Source organism: Bidens hawaiensis, unplaced genomic scaffold (assembly GCF_021521415.1).
Source record: "Bidens hawaiensis isolate Kalapana, Puna unplaced genomic scaffold, B.hawaiensis_p1.1 tig00017565_1, whole genome shotgun sequence".
Taxonomy (NCBI): domain Eukaryota; kingdom Viridiplantae; phylum Streptophyta; class Magnoliopsida; order Asterales; family Asteraceae; genus Bidens; species Bidens hawaiensis.
The window spans coordinates 434,961-454,872 of NW_027492654.1; the positions used below are offsets into that span (position 1 = coordinate 434,961).

The window sequence follows — 19,912 nt, forward strand, 5'->3', positions numbered from 1 at the left end:
CATCCCTCACCAAATCATGCCTGTACTTAAACCCAGGCAACTCTTTGCAGTGAACCGCGTGCTCGCCAAAAGAATCCAAACAAACCTTACGGCAAACCGGGCACGGCTCATCTACCGGAAACAAAGGGATCATTAACCGATACTTCAGGATGGCCCGGTACTCCAAAGCCGACATATGTTGGCCCAATCCTTCAATAGGGAGAACACTTAAGAAATCTTGAGCCCGAGGAGCCCGAAGACACTCAAACACCGCTTTCTGACGAGGGGATAAATCAAACTTCATTTTCAAACTCTTGATGATTCCACTATAAAGGGCACTCGCCAAAGCATGTTGGGCTTTAGGGGGGGCGGTGTCTTTATTAGAGAAACCGCTAATGTCAAACTCGGGAAGTGAAATGTGCAACCGATCTATCGCACTCCCATAATCGGAGTCAAACCCATCAATACCACAACCTCGAAGAATGTGGTCTTGTAATTCCCAAGATTGCGCCCTCGAGGCCACAAACGCATAAGTAGAAACGTCTGAAGCTGAACATAAACCCAAACCTCCAAAACGAGTCGGAAGTGATGCCAACGTGGATGATGTGGCCGTCGCTCACACCACTACACCTTTGCCGTGGATGGGGGCGCTGACGGTGGGGGTGGACGAGACCGCGGGGCTTGAACGAGTCTTTGAGTAAGGGTTGAATCAAAAACTTGGGGGTGGATCAATCAAGCCCCACTATATCCTATGGGGCTTGATCATAAGCCACGTCAGCGCCTACGTGTCGTAAGTGTATTGGATCACTTGGGGCTTGATCAAGCCCCACTACCATTAGCCTTATAGACATTACATATAAAGAAATTAAACGAGTCACGTTCATGATTGATATTTGTGCCATGGGCGTCGTTTATAACTTGTTTAACAATAACACGATAAGACATACTTTGTTAGCATTTCATTCCAACATTAACACCAACAACAAACCCGTATATTGTTTTTGTCAAAACTTACCAAAGCAATTTAGTGAACAAATTCTGTAAGTGAGGTAGAGTGCTCTTCACAATGTTGAAGTGTGTATGTGTAAGGCTGTAAATGCAGCAGTTAGGCCATATCATGTAGTGGGTGAAATCCGGCGAATAGGGGTGCAAACAACCCCCCCCCCCCCGGGCCAAATTGTGGGGCGATAGGGGGGGGGGGGGCGTGAGGTTTTTATCGCCGGCTTTGTGTGTGTGTATATTATTATATGCGTGTGTGATATATATATATATATATATATATATAGAGAGAGAGAGAGAGAGAGAGAGAGAGAGAGAGAGAGGTGAGTTATAATAAAAAGAAATAGTTTTCTATGAAAAATAAGAATCAATCTGGGCCATTGGATTTATGATCTAATGGTTGAGATTAGTAGTTTTTAAACTACCAAATAGTTTCCTATGATTATGAATTTATGCTACATAGTTTCTTAACTCTAAATTTTGTGTTATTCTTACTTTTTCTACAAAACTATGTATTTTTATTTTAACCATTTTCTATATATATATACATACATATCTATATATGTATATATACATGTGGCTACAACACCATTACATCCCAAAAATAAAAACATACCATTTACTGACTAGGCGCCACATGACGCAAATCGCCCATTTTATAGCCCCTCCACTACACATAGCCTTAGACCATGAGATATATTCTAACTCATTTTAACTCCACATCGCTCATTTTTTTGTCTTTCATTCCAACTTACCCACAGGAAATAATTTAATCATTTTAACTTCATCTCACTCATATTAATTGTTAATTTAATATGTTGTTATTTTCTTTTTAACCAGATAAAGACATAATCCAAGACCCCTTTTAAACAAATTTAATACAATTGGGGAATGGTGGTTGTGGCGGCTGTGGCAGTGACGTTGGCGGCGGTCGTGGTTTTGCGTTTTTAAGGTAAATTACATTTTTAACCCCCCCCCCCTCTTGAACCGGAAGAAATGACATATTATGTTCTAAAGTTAACCGGGTTAGTTATGTTAAGAAAAGGCTTATTGGATGTCAATAAAGTGAAATATGAGATTAATGTACGAAATTTTTTAAGTTAGAATAAATATTAACCAATAAGCCAACGTTTATATTATTAAAATACATAATCCCTTTATGATATGGGAAAATGTACACTTCAATGGATTGCATAATAAAGACCACTGGAACTAGGAAAGGGAGCAAATCTTTAATTACTTCATGAGTTGATCGATGGAAGTTGGTGTATAAGGCTATGCGTAGGGGCTACAATTTGGGGCGTTTTGCGCCGTGTGGCGCCCAGTCAGCAAGGGGTGAAAATTTGTTTTTGGGGTGTAATGGTGTAGGGGCTACAACTAGTAATATAATAATAATATATGTAACAACGTGAAAATTTCGAGTTTAAAATATCAACTTTCCAAAGTCTAGGGACTAAAATTGCCAAATTCAAAACTTGAGGGTTAAAAAATGAAAAATCTGATTTCTTGTCCATCGCGTACCGCGTACCGCGATGGACAAAAGGAGAAGCCCATTACGCGATGGAGCTTCTGACACGTTGTGACACGTGTGCCACGTGGCACACGGTGGCACTAGGTGTTGCCACGTGTCACCACGTGGCAACACTGCTGCCATGTGGAGCGGTGCCTGCCACGTGTCCACACGTGGCAGGTCTACGCTGTGGGTCAGCAGACCTACATCGCGGTACACGATAGGTCTGCTGAGGAACCCATCGCGTACCGTGATGGGAACCAAAATTTTGCCTATAAATAGCGACCATGGGCATCTCATTTCTGCACACCACATCCGCTCTCTCACTTCTCTCTAACATCTCTCTAAAAACCCGAGAACCCGACCCTCGATTCACCTCGATAAACGTGTCATAATTCCTTGAGAAACGTGTCTCGAGCCTTCGTTTGTGTACAACGTTTCCTTGAAGTACGTGCTACCCTCCACCCACACACCAAGAAGGTGTATGTTGAAATGGCAATGAATCTCGATAAGCGTGACAGCGAGTGTTGAAGCTTGACGTTTGACGTGTCAAGAAAAGTAAAGTGGCGTCGGAGTGCTGCTCAAGTCCCTAGGATTTCTATACGCCAACGAGGTTAGGCGTAATGATGAATTCAATATAATTTAATATTATATTCAAGACTTAAGCCTTAAGTCGAGGTTATACTCGATACCTCGATAAAAGAAAAGAAAAGAAAACATAACAAAGAAACAAATGAAATAATGATATTGAATATTGTGATAACATATATATGTGTGAAATATATATGTATATTCTTTGTTATGAAAATATTATTTAATGAATAAAGAGTATTCTTAAATAATAAAAGAAAATGATTACGTTTCTTAGAGAAGAAGAAACGTCGGGTTTTTATTATAAACTAAAGGTTTATAATTTACTTTTAAACTAAAGGTTTTTAAGTAAAAGAAAATGAACTAAAGGTTCATCGAGGATTGAGATAAGACTAAAGGTCTTAAGCCGGATCGTGTATCCGACTAACAAATATTTATTCTCGTAACTATATGTTCGAGATAAAGAAAGGGAAAGACCCTTGGACGGTGAGTGAAGCCGATCCTAAAGAGACAAGGTGAATACGCCCCCAAACTTTTAAACTTGTTTTCAAATGAGTCAAACTTGTTATGTGAAATTGTTTACAAGGAACTATGTGTTCCTAAAACCATTATAACTATGGGTATAAACCTAGCCCTCAGGCTGTGGTATACGTATGTCTGGATCCTTACATAGGTGGTACTATGCGATGTATGGGCATGATCGCACCACCCTTGGTCGTAGGACGCTCTCCTGCAGGGAGTACGACCTTATGTGTATATTTACGGGTACTTAACTAAGTCGAACGCTGCGGTGTTTGTGAGGTGACCTAGTGTAGAGGCTCTGGTTTATAATGTGTTATTTGACTTTGTTATTCCTAAGCCACGTTGGGCCGAGGCAGGCGTAGTCTCGAGAGGTAATAAAGTAAAAGAAGATATTTTGCGTCAGCGTGTTCACCAGCATTCGTTGCTGACGTATTTTCTTACATTTTGCAGGTGAACAATGATAGAGCTTGAAAGTGACGAAGTGCTATAAATATCCGATGGCTCAGATTTATTTTGTAATAACTTAATATGGTGGTTTGTAAACATAAACAAGTAATCTTTTGTTAACTTAAACGGGTATTTTATAATTCTGTCTTTTATATATATATAAGTTACATTTTCGATCCTTAAAGTTTTATAAGTCTTCCGCAAACAAACGTAACTCTGATTTATTTACAATCACGATACCAACTGTTGGGTCACGCTCCTAGGCCTTAGATGGGGGTGTGACAGGTTGGTATCAGAGCTATCGATCTTAGCGAATTAGGTATCATAAAACAATACCCAAGCTTCGATCCAAGTATAGGAAATAATTGTTATGTGATTTAGGGATAAGATAGGCCGGTAACCTTTCTTTCCCACTCTACATTCTAAACCACCCATAATATTAGATGTCATTCAAAGCTCATATCGAAGACTTTATGCGCAAGGCAAACGAGGCCGGAATCACCGAACCCTACCCCGAACACAACATGAGTGATGGATACTATGAGGCGTACTTCAACCAAGATGTGGAACACGACTTGACCAAACCAGTGTACTACCCCGGAAGCAAGCACTATCCAATAGATGTTCCCGATAGTCCACCAAAGCAAGGAATTGAACCACCAAGACACTCAAGATATCGTTCACCAACAATACCGATGTATCAACCTTCCGAAGTACCAACTTACCAACCCTCGGAGGTACCACAATACTATCCAACCGGATAACTACCAAACTCTCAACCATCCTCCGAGTGGATGAAATATCTATCTGAACAACAAGAGTGGCATGCCGGAAGTTCCACCTTCAAAGAAGTTAGTACCCAACCAAACAACGGTGAAGGATCGTCTCGTAGACCCAAGATGAGAATAATGATGCCTTCCGAGATTTTCCAAATGATCCCAATAAACGATGAAACCACACAACCCATGGAAGAAGATGAACCAGAAAAGGAGGAACCGGAAGAGGAAGAAGAACCAAAAGAGGAGGAAGATCCTGAAGAAGAAGAAGAACCAGAGGAAGAGTCTGAGGAAGAACCGGAAGAGAGCATCCTAAGAATCCTAACGAGATATCAAGCACGATGAATGGATCACTCACTTCCCAAAACGCAAGCTATGGCTCTGTGGATCCATATGTCCAGCATCTTGAGAAACTTAGGAATCAAGCTTCGACAAGCTTCCCACCATTCCAAGGAGAAATTCCATCAATCCAAGAGCAAGCCGACGAGATCCGAGAGCAGAACCAAGCTGCCAAGACCTACCTCTACCTTTCATCCGACATGGATTATGTTCCGTATCCAGAGCCGAGGAATCACTACGAGATGGTGACACTGGGTTACCGCGACCCACCTCCACAATATGGATACCCCAATGTAATCCCGCAATCGTATGAAGGACATCTGGATCGTGCACTGCACGAAACCGACGATTGGAGGAAGAAGGTGCATGAGGAAGGAAAGAAGAAGAAGAAGACAATGGGGGGGAAACTTCTTCACAAATGCAATAAATTGACGAAAGTCGTGAAGAAGTTTATGAAAGATTAGAGATTATGGAAAAAGATGCAGGATGAAGTTGTTTATGTAATAGGACCTTGTCTGTTATGTGTAATATAAGTATGAATAAAAAGAACGTATGAAACGTTCTTATGTAATGATAGAGCAAACTATATATATCGTTGAAACGATATAAATACTTATGTGTAATATAAAATATATATATATATATATATATATATATCCATGTGATATATATAAATGTGTGAATAAATAAAGTGTATGTTTAATATAAGAAATTTGCTAAATTTCAGTTAAAAGACATATTGAGAAAAAATGTCTGAACAAAGTAACAATAATGCTCGAAAAGAAAAAGAAATGAGAGATAAGGGGAAAGGCCCCGAGAACGAGCGAGAGGAAGAAATTCCCAATAAATATATGAACAAAATTCAAAAGATGATTAGGAAAGCTGTTAGGGAGGAATCTGAGTTTAGATCTCAATCTAGACATTCTCGAACTGCTAACCCTTCCGTTCATCCCTCGAAATATGTGAAATCCCGTCCGAAACCCTCTCATGATGAGGAGAGTTTTCATGAATCTAACGCCGACGATGGAGTTAGAAAAGAGTTCAAGAAACTTAAAGTGAGTGGGTGTACGCTCAAGGATTTTAAATACGATGGACCAAAAGAGTTCCATGCTGACAAGGGAGCCATCACAACCGTGAGGTGGCTCGAGGATATGGAAACTATTGTTATCACAAGCAAGTGTTCCGAGGAGGAGAAAATTCAATACTCCGCTCTCATGTTTAAAGGAGAAGCGCACGAGGGGTAGAATGCGATGTTAATGAGTAAGGGAAGAGATGTGATGTATGGCCTATTGTGGGATGAGTTTAAGGCTATGGTGATGGGAAAGTTTTGTCCCATGCACGAGACCGACCAAATCCAAACTAAATTTCTTAACCATAAGGTCGTAGGGACAAACCTCCGAGAGTACAATACCAAGTTCCTTGAGTATTGTCGTCTTGTTCCCCAGCTGGTTAACCCTGAGTCCAGCATAGTAACACGATATATTTGGGGATTGCCGCGGGAAATACGCGACATGGTGAGGTCTCATCTACCTTAAACCGTTGACTCTGCAATGGAATTAGCTGGTTATTTGATGGGCGGTTTAGTCCGCAACAAAGAGGAATATAAGAAGGTCACGCCGACGACTACTCAAGAAAGGACAGGAGGGAGCGCTAACTTCAAAGGCAAAGGTGCTAGCCAAAGTAGATTCAACTCGAATACTACTTTATGCAAGACCTGTAGGAGGTACCACAAGGGTCGATGCAATTTCGCCCCGTCTCCTAAAGTCTGTGAGTCCTGTAATCGTACGGGACATGACGCTGTTAACTGTTGGAAGAAAAAGATGACTTGTTTTAATTGCAAGGAAATGGGCCATTTGAGTTTTGAGTGCCTAAAGAACAAACCTGCCGCTGGTGGTGCGGGTGGAAGTGGTCAGAATAAGAAAGGAAACGCTCGAGTCTTCGTGCTCGACACAAAGAAAGCCGCTGATGTGCTGGAAACCATCACCGGTACGTTTCTAGTCAACGACACCTATGCTAGAGTTTTATTCGATTTGGGTGCAAATTTAAGTTTTATAGATTATAATTTCTGTAGTCTATTAAACGAACCATTAATAAAACTAAATAAAACTCTAAGCGTCGAGACTGCTAGTGGCGAAATCGTTAAAATCTCCGAAGCCCTTGATAACGGAAAAATACTTCTAGTTGGTTATATCTTGCCTATCTGTTTATTGCCTATGAGTCTGGCTGGTTTTGATATTGTACTTGGTATGGATTGGTTATCCGATAACCATGCTCGTATCATTTGCAATAGCAAAACTGTTGAACTTCAAGCCCCTGATAAACGAACGATTCGAATTTAAGGGGACAAAGACGCTGGCCAAGTTAGCATAATTTCCATGATTAGGGCTAACAAGTGTTTGAATCAAGGATGCATTGCATTCATGGCCTACGTTACTGAAGAATCAAAGCCAAAAGAAATTAAAGACGTCCCTATCGTTTCTAATTTTTCTGACGTCTTTCCTGATTAACTTCCTAGTATCCCACCCGATCGTGAAGTAGAGTTTAGGATTGATTTTATTCCCGGTACTGCTCCGATCGCCAAAGCTCCGTATCGCTTAGCGCCGACCGAGATGAAGGAGTTGAAGAAACAACTCGATGAGCTTTTAGAGAAAGGATTCATTCGACCAAGTTCATCGCATTGGGGAGCGCCAATTCTATTTGTCAAGAAGAAAGATGGTTCCATGCGAATGTGTATTGATTATCGTGCGTTGAACAAAGTCACAATCAAAAACCGATATCCACTCCCCCGTATTGATGATCTTTTCGACCAACTTCAAGGTGCTAGCTATTTTTTCTAAAATCGATCTTCGTTCCGGCTATCACCAACTCAAAGTTCAAACCGAAGATATTCCAAAAACCGCGTTTCGAACAAGGTATGGACATTATGAGTTCACGGTTATGCCGTTTGGACTTACTAATGCCCCAGCTGCGTTCATGGATATGATGAACTGTATTTGCAAGCCGTACTTGGATAAATTTGTTATCGTATTCATCGACGACATACTTATTTACTCTAAGTCTAAGGCTGACCACGAAGTCCATCTTCAAACGTTACTTGAAATTCTTAGAACCGAGAAGTTGTACGCTAAGTTCTCGAAATGCGAGTTATGGTTGCACGGGGTGCAATTTCTTGGTCACGTCATTAACGTTAACAATATTCATGTGGATCCCGCTAAGATTGAAGCTATCTCTAAGTGGGAAGTTCCAAAGTCGCCAACTGAGATCCGGAGTTTCTTAGGTTTGGCCGGCTACTACCGTAGGTTCATCGAGAAATTTTCTTATATCGCCGTTCCTCTAACTTCATTAACTCGTAAGAACATCAAGTATGAATGGGGAACGAAGCAACAAGAGGCGTTCAATATACTCAAACAAAAGCTCACCCAAGCACCTATCTTGGCTTGCCAGAAGGTACTGAGGATTTTGTAGTCTTTAGTGACGCGTCTCACTCTGGTTTGGGATGCGTACTAATGCAACGCAAGAAAGTAATCGCCTACGCTTCTCGTCAATTAAATGTACACGAAAAGAACTACACGACTCACGATCTAGAGTTAGGCGCCATAATCTTTGCACTTAAGATATGGAGGCACTATCTCTATGGAGTAAGATTTACCGTGTACACTGATCATAAGAGCTTGAAATACATCTTTGATCAAAAGGAGCTCAACATGCGCCAAAGGCGATGGATGGAAACGCTCAATGATTACGACTGTGAGATCGTTTATCATGAAGGTAAAGCTAACGTTGTGGCTGATGCCTTAAGTCGTAAAGAGCACGAGAAGCCAAGAAGAGTCCGAGCGTTACGACTAGAGCTTCAAATTGATCTTTTCGAACAAATCAAATCCGCTCAAACGCAAGCGATTAATGAAAATCAAATCTCCGACGAAAAACGTAATGGCACCATTGACTCGCTAGTCAAAGGTGATGATGGTATCCTTAGACTCGGAAATAGGATTTGGGTAACAATCGTTGGATGGTTGCATGAGAAAATTTTGAACGAAGCTCATAAGTCGAAATACATGATGCATCCCGGAAGTGATAAGATGTACCACAATCTAAAGGCGAACTATTGGTGGAATGGAATGAAAAGAGATGTCGCTTCACATGTTGCGAAATGTTTGACATGTTTAAAAGTTAAGGATGAACACCACAAGCCTTCGGGATTGCTTCAGCAACCCGAACTTCCCGTTTGGAAGTTGGAGTTAATAAGCATGGATTTCATTACTAAACTCACGAAGACGACTCGACAACACAATGCAATATGGGTAATTGTGGATCGTTTAACGAAGTCTGCACACTTCATACCCATCAGCGAGTCGTACTCAATGGATAGATTAGCGCGTATTTATGTGAACAACATCGTTGCTTTGTTTGGAGTACCGCTGTCTATAATCTCTGATCGAGACAGTCGTTTTACGTCTCATTTTTGGAAAAGCTTCCAACAAGCTCTTGGTACGAAATTAAACTTGAGCACTGCCTATCATCCGCAAACCGATGGGCAAAGTGAAAGAACGATTCAAATGCTGGAAGATATGCTCCGCGCTTGTGTGATCGACTTAGGTGGAAGTTGGGATGACCACTTACCCCTAATGGAATTCTCATACAATAATATCTATCACACAAGTATTCAAGCCGCACCATTTGAGGCGTTATATGGTTGTAAGTGTAGAACGCCCGTGTGTTGGTCTGAAACTGGAGATAATCAATTATCTGGACCTGAGATAGTCCAATAAACCACCGACAAGATACTCCAAATCCGAGAACGGCTTAAAACGGCGCGTGATCATCAAAAGAGTTATGCTAACGTCCGTCGTAAGCCGTTAGAATTTAATGTCGGTGATAAGGTTTTGTTAAAAGTCTCGCCTTGGAAAGGCGTTGTTCGCTTCGGTAAGAAATGAAAGTTAAGTCCTCGATTCGTTGGACCTTTTGAGGTACTCGAACGAATCGGCAATGTTGCATACCGTTTGCGATTGCCCGAGGAAATGCAAGGGATACATAATGTATTCCATGTTTCGAATCTGCGTAAATGTTTGAACGATGAATCGTTGGCTATGCCATTAAAAGACGTTGAAATTAATGAGAACATAAAATTTGTTGAACGTCCAATATAAATTGAAGATTCGAAAACAAAGAAGTTAAAAAGAAGAACTTTGAAAATTTTGAAAGTTAAATGGGACTCGTGTAGAGGGTCCGAATATACTTGGGAAATCGAGTCAGAAATGAGAAAGAAATACCCCCAACTATTCTTGTAAAGCAATCTCGAGGACGAGATTTGTTTCAAGGTGGGGACGATGTAACAACGTGAAAATTTCGAGTTCAAGGTATCAACTTTCCAAAGTCTAGGGACTAAAATTGCCAAATTCCAAACTTGAGGGTTAAAAAATGAAAAATCTGATTTCTTGTCCTATCGCGCTACGCGATGGACAAAAGGAGAAGCCCATCGCGTACCGAGATGGAGCTTCTGACACGTTGTGCCACGTGGCACACGGTGGCACTAGGTGCTGCCACGTGTCACCACGTGGCAACACTGCTGCCACGTGGAGCGGTGCCTGCCACGTGTCCACACGTGGCAGGTCTACGCTGTGCGTCAGCAGACCTACATCGCGGTACACGATAGGTCTGCTGAGGGACCCATCGCGTACCGTGATGGGAACCAAAATTTTGCCTATAAATAGCGACCATGGGCATCTCATTTCTGCACACCACATCTGCTCTCTCACTTCTCTCTAACATCTCTCTAAAAACCCGAGAACCCGACCCTCGATTCACCTCGATAAACGTGTCATAATTCCTTGAGAAACGTGTCCCGAGCCTTCGTTTGTGTACAACGTTTCCTCGAAGTACGTGCTACCCTCCACCCACACACCAAGAAGGTGTATGTTGAAATGGCAATGAATCTCGATAAGCGTGACGACGAGTGTTCAAGCTTGACGTTTGACGTGTCGAGAAAAGTAAAGCGGCGTCGGAGTGCTGCTCAAGTCCCTAGGATTTCTATACGCCAACGAGGTTAGGCGTAATGATGAATTCAATATAATTTAATATTATATTCAAGGCTTAAGCCTTAAGTCGAGGTTATACTCGATACCTCGATAAAAGAAAAGAAAAGAAAACATAACAAAGAAACAAATGAAATAATGATATTGAATATTGTGATAACATATATATGTGTGTAAATATATATGTATATTCTTTGTTATGAAAATATTATTTAATGAATAAAGAGTATTCTTAAATAATAAAAGAAAATGATTACGTTTCTTAGAGAAGAAGAAACGTTGGGTTTTTATTATAAACTAAAGGTTTATAATTACTTTTAAACTAAAGGTTTTTAAGTAAAAGAAAATGAACTAAAGGTTCATCGAGGATTGAGATAAGACTAAAGGTCTTAAGCCGGATCGTGTATCCGACTAACAAATATTTATACTCGTAACTATAGGTTCGAGATAAAGAAAGGGAAAGACCCTTGGACGGTGAGTGAAGCCGATCCTAAAGAGACAAGGTGAATACGCCCCCAAACTTTTAAACTTGTTTTCAAATGAGTCAAACTTGTTATGTGAAATTGTTTACAAGGAACTATGTGTTCCTAAAACCATTATAACTATGGGTATAAACCTAGCCCTCAGGCTGTGGTATACGTATGTCTGGATCCTTACATAGGTGGTACTATGCGATGTATGGGCATGATCGCACCACCCTTGGTCGTAGGACGCTCTCCTGCAGGGAGTACGACCTTATGTGTATATTTACGGGTACTTAACTAAGTCGAACGCTGCGGTGTTTGTGAGGTGACCTAGTGTAGAGGCTCTGGTTTATAATGTGTTATTTGACTTTGTTATTCCTAAGCCACGTTGGGCCGAGGCAGGCGTAGTCTCGAGGGGTAATAAAGTAAAAGAAAATATTTTGTTTCAGCGTGTTCACCAGCATTCGTTGCTGACGTATTTTCTTACATTTTGCAGGTGAACAATGATAGCGCTTTGAAGTGACGAAGTGCTATAAATGTTCGATGGCTCGGATTTGTTTTGTAATAACTTAATATGGTGCTTTGTAAACATAAACAAGTAATCTTTTGTTAACTTAAACGGGTATTTTATAATCCCGTCTTTTATATATATATAAGTTATATTTTCGATCCTTAAAGTTTTATAAGTCTTCCGCAAACAAACGTAACTCTGATTTATTTACAATCACGATACCAGCTGTTGGGTCACGCTCCTAGGCCTTAGATGGGGGTGTGACAATATATATAAATAATATATATATATATATATACATATGTATATAACACACACATCCATATATGCCGGCCCCACCACCCCCTTCTTCCAGGCGACTTCTTCTCCTCACCCGCACCCCTTTTCGCCCAGAAATTGCCCAGGGGGGCGGTGTTCGCGCCCCTTCTTGCCTAAATTGTAGCCCCACTACACTTGCCCTAATGGACTTGATAGGAGGAGCTCCTGTTTTGGAAATCAAAGAAACAGTCCCTTGTGTCACCTCGTCCACAAAAACCGAGAATAGAGCTATGGCCACCACGGTTAACGAAGTTTTATGGCTACTTTGGCTCTTGAAAGGACCTAGAAATAGAACATAAAGGCCCAACACGCCTCTTTTGGGATAACACGAAGGTAAAACATATTGCTAACCATCCGGTTTTTCACGGACGGACATAACAAGTGGAGATGGATTGCTTCTCTGTTAGAGAACGGGTTGAGCCAAAAGAGATAGAACCCGTGTACATCGACACCAAGCTTCAAGTAGCCGACTTATTTACAAACGCTTTGGGATCACGACAGTTAAACCTCCTATCCGACAAGTTGGGCATTCGTGACCTTCATGCTCGAACTTGAGGAGAATAGAGAAGGAAACCAATTGGCCATATTATTGCAATTCCATAATGCATGTTATTTCCATTTTATATTTTCCTAGTTTAAACCAATTGCCTTTTTATTCATATATAAAACCTTATGTTCAATGTGATATGACATAGAAGAAAGCTTAATTTCAATATGAAATCTTATAAGTCATGCATATCTTTATATCGTTAAAATGAAGGTTTGCTAAAGTGAGTAAATTTTATCAATGTAATTACGTTGTTATAATCAAGTAAGTATTTTACGTTGATTTAATCCTATTTCATGTGGCTTTTTTTATCATTTAACTTTTATCCTACCATGCCACGTTAAGAAAAATAACAATTGATCAGCACTTAAACTTAAGCAGCTTAATCTCAATCATATAAATTCAAAAATTAAAGATAAACTCTCAAAACAAAGTTTATTGCCAAACGGTGTAGGACATAGCGACGGATTGAAAGTAACTTAGTAATGCAATACATAGTAAAAACGATGACAAGTCTACCGGGATTAAGCTTTAAGTAGCAAGTTGACCACTCGGACCAGGATGGACAACATACAATGTAACTGGTCCATGTGTCGTTTTAACTTTGAGTGCCTCTTCGATAAATATCCGAAGGTCCTGGTCATCAGATATTTCAACAACTACAGTTTCGTTTTTGGCTGGAAGAAGAAAAAGGAAACCGGTAAGTAATCTTGAAATCGTTCTTTATATTTAACTTGGCAGCCACCTCACATTCTAAAGCAGGAAGATAGTATGAAAACTTAACACACTCGATGGTACGTCTCATAAAACCTAACGGTCTATACTCAAGAATTCCGTCAACACGCTCCCACGCGCCTCCGGTACAAAGCATCACGGTAACTCTATTGTTATTTGTTCCCATTTCTGAGTATAGAAGATAAACAAATAGCACAATTGTTAATTTAAACGGATCTTTAACTGCGGGAAATACCATCAAGATAAATAATAATAATAATAATCCAAAGTTCTGGTTAGAAACATACCTCAAGGTGGACGACGTGGATGCAGGCAAATACGACAGCCAAATTTAGACCGAGAAGGTTTTATCGAGCTTCAGATACGTGCATGGTTTTATATGCATTTTTCTTGGTTAATGGAGGAATTCAAAAAGGTTATGTATCTTGGGAACAAGCATGCATGCATGCAAAGTTTAATTAAAGACCATTTATTATATATCCGTTGTAAATGGAAAAGATGTCAATCTTTTCTTTGCTTAGTAAGTCTCAATAGAGTTTTTTTTAAAACGAGATGAGAGAAAAAAATTATTTATTAAATTAGGTGATTTTAAATGGGTTTTGGGTTGTATTTACAGTGTATATAGTCGTTGGAACCAGTTCCATTTAAACTCTAAATCAATAGTCCATGTTGTACCATAACCGAACAATCGAATTTATTTTAAAAATAGTTTATCATGTTAGAATTAAACTAAACAATTAAAACAACACAAACAATAACTTAATAAACAAACACTTTATTTTCTTTTTATAACAAACATTATATTGTAGACAGACATTATTAAACAAAAAAAGTAAAATAACAAACACCGTTTGTCATCTTCATGCTCCTTTATCCATTAGGTGTGGTTTAAACGGGTTGCGGAGCAGGACGATTCTCTTGTCTTTTTGGTTTTTTCGGCATATAAATATTTTTTTGACCGAGCAATACTTAATATATATTGTTATAGGGGATTTCGACACTGTTTTGTGAGGCGCCCCATAATATTTGTAACGAGCCATCTCTGTTACGCCCAACATAAGTCATAGTGGGACCAAACCCCTGGGTTTTTTGGTGTGTCGACTACCATAACGACTTCTCTATTGTTCGCCATTTGTTGCGAAATTGAGACGTGAGAGGTTTTAGTGAGTGTTCGAAAGTTAAAGAAGTGGTGTAATCAAACGTAAACCCTTGACACCTATTTATAGTATGCGTGTAGGGGTATAATGGTCAAAAATGGCTATATAGACGTTAGAACCGGTTCCAATCATTACAACTGATTTTTTATACTAAAAAACCCGATTGTAACTGTTGTTTTTCGGGCAGGAACCAAACCTGGCTCTAATCGTTTATAGCAGGCATCCATATATAGGCGTGTTGAATTGAGTCCGGTTTCTGCTCAGTTTCGAAAATAGCGTATGACTAGGGGTGTTCTTCGGGTTTGTTTTTTGGGTCGGGTTATTCGGGCTTCAAAGTTTTAAATTTTAAATCTTGACCCGAAACCCAACCCAAATCTCTCACGAGTGTTTCGGGTTCGGGTAATTCAGGTTCGGGTTTTTCGGGTTGGGTTAATCGGGTTTCGAGTATCCGTGAAAACAAAACAAAAAACAAAAAAAAAATAAAAAACTACAATGCTAAATTTAAAACAACATATTATTCTTTGCTTGTAAGCAAATAATCAAACAATAAACCAACATAATTTGATAAAGCATTCCAAAAGAAAAGTAAAACTAACTCGAACCATAATTGTCTTCAATCGGGTTATTCGGGCTTCAAAGTTTTAAATTTTAAATCTTGACCCGAAACCCAACCCAAATCTCTCACGAGTTTTTCGGGTTCGGGTAATTCAGGTTCGGGTTTTTCGGGTTGGGTTAATCGGGTTTCAAGTATCCGTGAAAACAAAACAAAAAACAAAAAAAAATAAAAAACTACAATGCTAAATTTAAAACAACATATTATTCTTTGCTTGTAAGCAAATAATCAAACAATAAACCAACATAATTTGATAAAGCATTCCAAAAGAAAAGTAAAACTAACTCGAACCATAATTGTCTTCAATTGGGTGTGATTTGATTTTTCGATTATGATTGCTTTTAGTAATAAACGGAAAACAAAATTAACAATAAACAATCGATCTTTAATAGTTGTAATGACAACAATCGATTATGACCATATTTTGATAACGCTAGTGGCTAAATATAAGCCCATTATACCTAAAAATATATTTAATTTCAAAACTAAAAGTTTATTCGGGTTGACCCGAAACTTATAAATCAAACCCGAGAACTAACCCGAATTACTTCGGTTCGGGTTAGTCTTAGTTCGGGTTCGGGTTTTCCGGGTCGGGTTAGTTCGGGTTCGGTACACGTTTTTTCGGGTTGGGTTTCGGGTTCGGGTAAAAGTGACAACCCTACGTATGACAATACCCAGGTGAGAATCGGTTCCGGTTTAAAAAAAACTCGGTTTGTGGCTTTGTGCACTCTAGTTTTTAATATTTAGGTCTTATGGGTAGGCAATATGTTGAGGCCCAATAAAAAGCCCATTGTTATTGCACATGACTGATGATGGACCGATTAGGGTTGTAAGAAAAGAGGGTATAAAAGGCAAACTTAGAGAGGCAAAGAACCCTAGCGCCGGAATTCTTATCAACCATGGTTAGTTTTCCTCCTTTCACCTATTCATTCAATCTCATTACAGTTTTCCGGCCAATTGATCGTTCTAACAATCGTTTATCTGTGCAGACATTCAAGAGAAGAAATGGAGGAAGAAACAAGCACGGCCGTGGCCACGTCAAGTTCATTCGCTGCTCCAATTGCGGCAAGTGCTGCCCTAAGGTCACTTTCATTTCGCTTTTTAATATATCTACTGATTAAACAGAGTTAGATTTTGTTAAATTGTTTCAATTCAGCTTGAAAACCTGCAATCTACTGTCTCTTTGGAACGGTGAAGCGATGTGCTGTCCTATAATTGTGTTCAAGCAGTTTGCTAATTGAATTATTAGGCTATAGAAATGTTTATGCAAATGTTTTTAATTAAATCGATTTAAGTTATGTTACATGGGTTTAATAATGCAAGAAATCTTTAGTTTATTTGAGTTAGGACTTGTTCAAGGCTGTCAGTTTTCGTCCCATTGTATGTTACTCGATACGTCAGAGGTTGCCCGAGCCAAACTTTGAGTCTGGTGTGGTTTTGTGCCCTAAACACAATAACAAAACAAAAGCTTTAAAAAAATTTAGAAATTTTCAATTTTTATAATTGTGTTGTTAACAAACTTATTTTTTCAGATCTTTATTTTTTGTAAAAAGATAATAAGAAACCAATGTTAATGGGAGAGAGACTAGAAACAAACTATTATAGTTAGAAATAAAAGGATTATGTATAATTAATAGTAGAGATTATTAATGGTAATTAATAGGTCAGGTTAAGTACATTATTGAATCATAATTAATGGTGATTATTAACAGGACAAGGCTATCAAGAGATTTAATGTGAGGAACATCGTGGAGCAAGCTGCTGTTCGGGATGTTCAAGAGGCGTGTGCATTTGACCGTATGACATTTTACTTAATTTAATGTTATTGTCATATCTTTTATTGATCAATCTGATAACAGTTGTCGTGTTTTGTTGTTGCAGAGTATGTGCTTCCTAAGTTGTATTTGAAGTTGCAGTACTGTATTTCTTGTGCAATTCACTCCAAGGTGGTTAGGGTCCGTTCCCGAACCGATAGGAGGAACCGTGAGCCACCAAAGAGGTTCAGCCGCCCAAGGGATGACGGTCCCAAACCAGGTCAAGCACCTCGCCCTGGTGGTGCTGGTGGTCCGCCACCTGTTCGTGCTTGAGGATATTACTTGGATCAATGTACCCAGAGTTATATTTGAATTTTGTTGGTTTTTTAAATGACCTTCTAGGTTTTGTTGAGATTGTGTTGGTTTCAATTCGGTAATGAGTTGTTAACATAAATGCTTTGAACCTTGGTTTTGTTTGATTGATTGTTATTGTGCTTTTCATTGTTTTTGTTTTTTCAAGTGCATCTATTGAACTATTCTGGGATATCTTCTGGTTTCATTTGTTAATGAGGCAGTATGATTTGACAACTTGTTTTTCTCCCAATTTATGAATGTATATATATAAACCTAAATGGTAAACTTTATGCAATTATGCTATAACTAACATGAGAATACAGTCTGTTTTGTTTGGTTTCTGTAGATATTTAAAATAAGTATTTGAATTTATTTTTATTTTCAGAGTATATAAATTACTCCAAATGCTCATAGTATGCTGAAATTCTTAGTTGTCAAATGTGTCCCAAAATTAAAGTGATTTAACTACCAAATTTGTAAAGTTAAGCCATATGGTAAGCCGCACTTTTGAGAAAACGATCAAACTTTGCGCTTCTCACCCATGTATAGTGAGAAACTATAACTAGCGTCCTTAGTTCTTAAAGATTTTTGTGGTTTAACGCTCGTTTTGGAGTTGGAACTGCTTCCTAGTTCTTTTTTGGTGTCCCCGCTATAGTGGATATAATTAGCACTATTAATGGTGATTATTAACAGGACAAAGCAATTAAAAGGTTTAATGTTAGGAACATAGTTGAACAAGCTACTGTTCGTGATGTTCAAGTAGCTTGTGCATTTGAATTTTGACCGTATGATATTTAACATTAGCTTAATAAAAATGCTATAGTGATTAATATTATTGATCAAACCGATGACTGTTTTGTTTTGTTTGTTGTAGAGTACACGCTTCCCAAATTGTATTTGAAGTTGCAATACTGTGTTTCATGTGCAATTCACTCCAAGGTTGTTCAGGTTTGGTCCCGGACCGATAGGAGAAACTGTGAGCCTCCGAAGAGGTTCAGCCGCCCAAGGGATGATGGTCCCAAGCCAGGTCTAGCACCACGCCCCGGTGGTGCTGGTGGCCCGCCACCTGTTTGTGCTTGATATTATATAACGTTTGTATTAATGTATGTCTTAAGTTTTGGTCTTGTGATGATCAAGATTCTATTAACGAAAGTCACAACTTTTGATGCCTTGAACCAGTTTTGTTTGATTTGTTTGTGTTTCGATGGTAGTCTTTTATTATTAGCCAGAAAAGGTAGTTTAAGCTCACGGAAATATGGAATTTTGCTTTGTTAATACCTGTTAATGCTTCTTGTAATCGGTTTTTACCTGTTTACTTGGATTGGTTAGTTACTAGAGTTAGCTAATCAATATAATAATATTTTGGTTTTATATGGTATTAGAGTCAAGTTCCTCCCAAACAGAAGTTATTACTAAATTCTTGTTGCGTTGCATGTCATCGGCACTTATGAGACACAGAATGTACTTATAAAGTTTAGCCGTTACGTATCAGTTGTGACAGTCGGCTTTTGCCACCGTGTATCAGTTCTGGTATCAACTGTGCAGACGCCATTACCGATATATCAAATACACAAGTAAAATCAAATTAGTCTTTTTGATCATTGTATTCCCTTGAGTAACAATGTTTGGAAATTCATAATGATAACACGCCTAGTTTTAAAATAAGTATTGTATAATTTTAAGTAACATATCTTTTATGTTGATTATATTTAAAAGAATAAAAAGAAAACGTTTTGTTTACAAACCAAACAGAAGAACTCAACCCAAAAGCCTAGTCTAATGAATGTAGGAACTCATTTGGCTTATAAACCCCACATAATTATTCATACAACCGACGTGAGACATGTCTCATACCTTACAATGGTTTCAGTCAATAACAATCGACTCTCCTTAAGGACCAACATCCTCGTTGGCCATGGTTGGCTTCCTCCAGACCACCACTCTATGGGTCACCGTTCTAAGGTTGGATCTGATACCAATGTTACAAACCAAACTCAACTCAAAAGAGTTACAGAAGAAATGAGAAGAAAATTTATTCAAAAGATATAACATCAATTTATTTCTAGATTAGTTGGCAAATACTTTCTCTTGTATATGAGTAGTTTTAAGTTAAAATATTATAATATAAAGAGTTAATCCGTTTATTGATCAATCGATTCAAGTATTCAATTAACAGGTTTAAGATATGCCAACCGTACCGATGATAGCCCTGCTCCTGGTCCGTTATAATTAATCAACCTTAATAATTTGTTTCTCATTAAGAA

The 19,912-nt window shown here is 38.9% G+C and overlaps 1 protein-coding gene across 2 annotated transcripts; it reads left to right on the top strand.

Annotated features, from left to right (window-relative positions):
- The first annotated feature begins 16,326 nt into the window (after positions 1 to 16,326).
- On the top strand, positions 16,327 to 18,743 carry LOC143554192 (small ribosomal subunit protein eS26-like). 2 transcript variants are annotated; one of them, XM_077044021.1, is made up of 4 exons: positions 16,327 to 16,442; positions 16,530 to 16,622; positions 17,253 to 17,337; positions 18,523 to 18,743. In XM_077044021.1, exons 1-4 carry the CDS (start codon positions 16,440 to 16,442, stop codon positions 18,726 to 18,728), a joined length of 387 nt encoding a protein of 128 aa, XP_076900136.1. In that variant the 5' UTR covers positions 16,327 to 16,439; the 3' UTR covers positions 18,729 to 18,743. The 2 variants fall into 2 exon arrangements, with proteins under 2 accessions (XP_076900136.1, XP_076900135.1); XM_077044020.1 differs by lacking the exon at positions 18,523 to 18,743 and adding an exon at positions 17,422 to 17,818.
- The last annotated feature ends 1,169 nt before the right edge of the window (positions 18,744 to 19,912 follow it).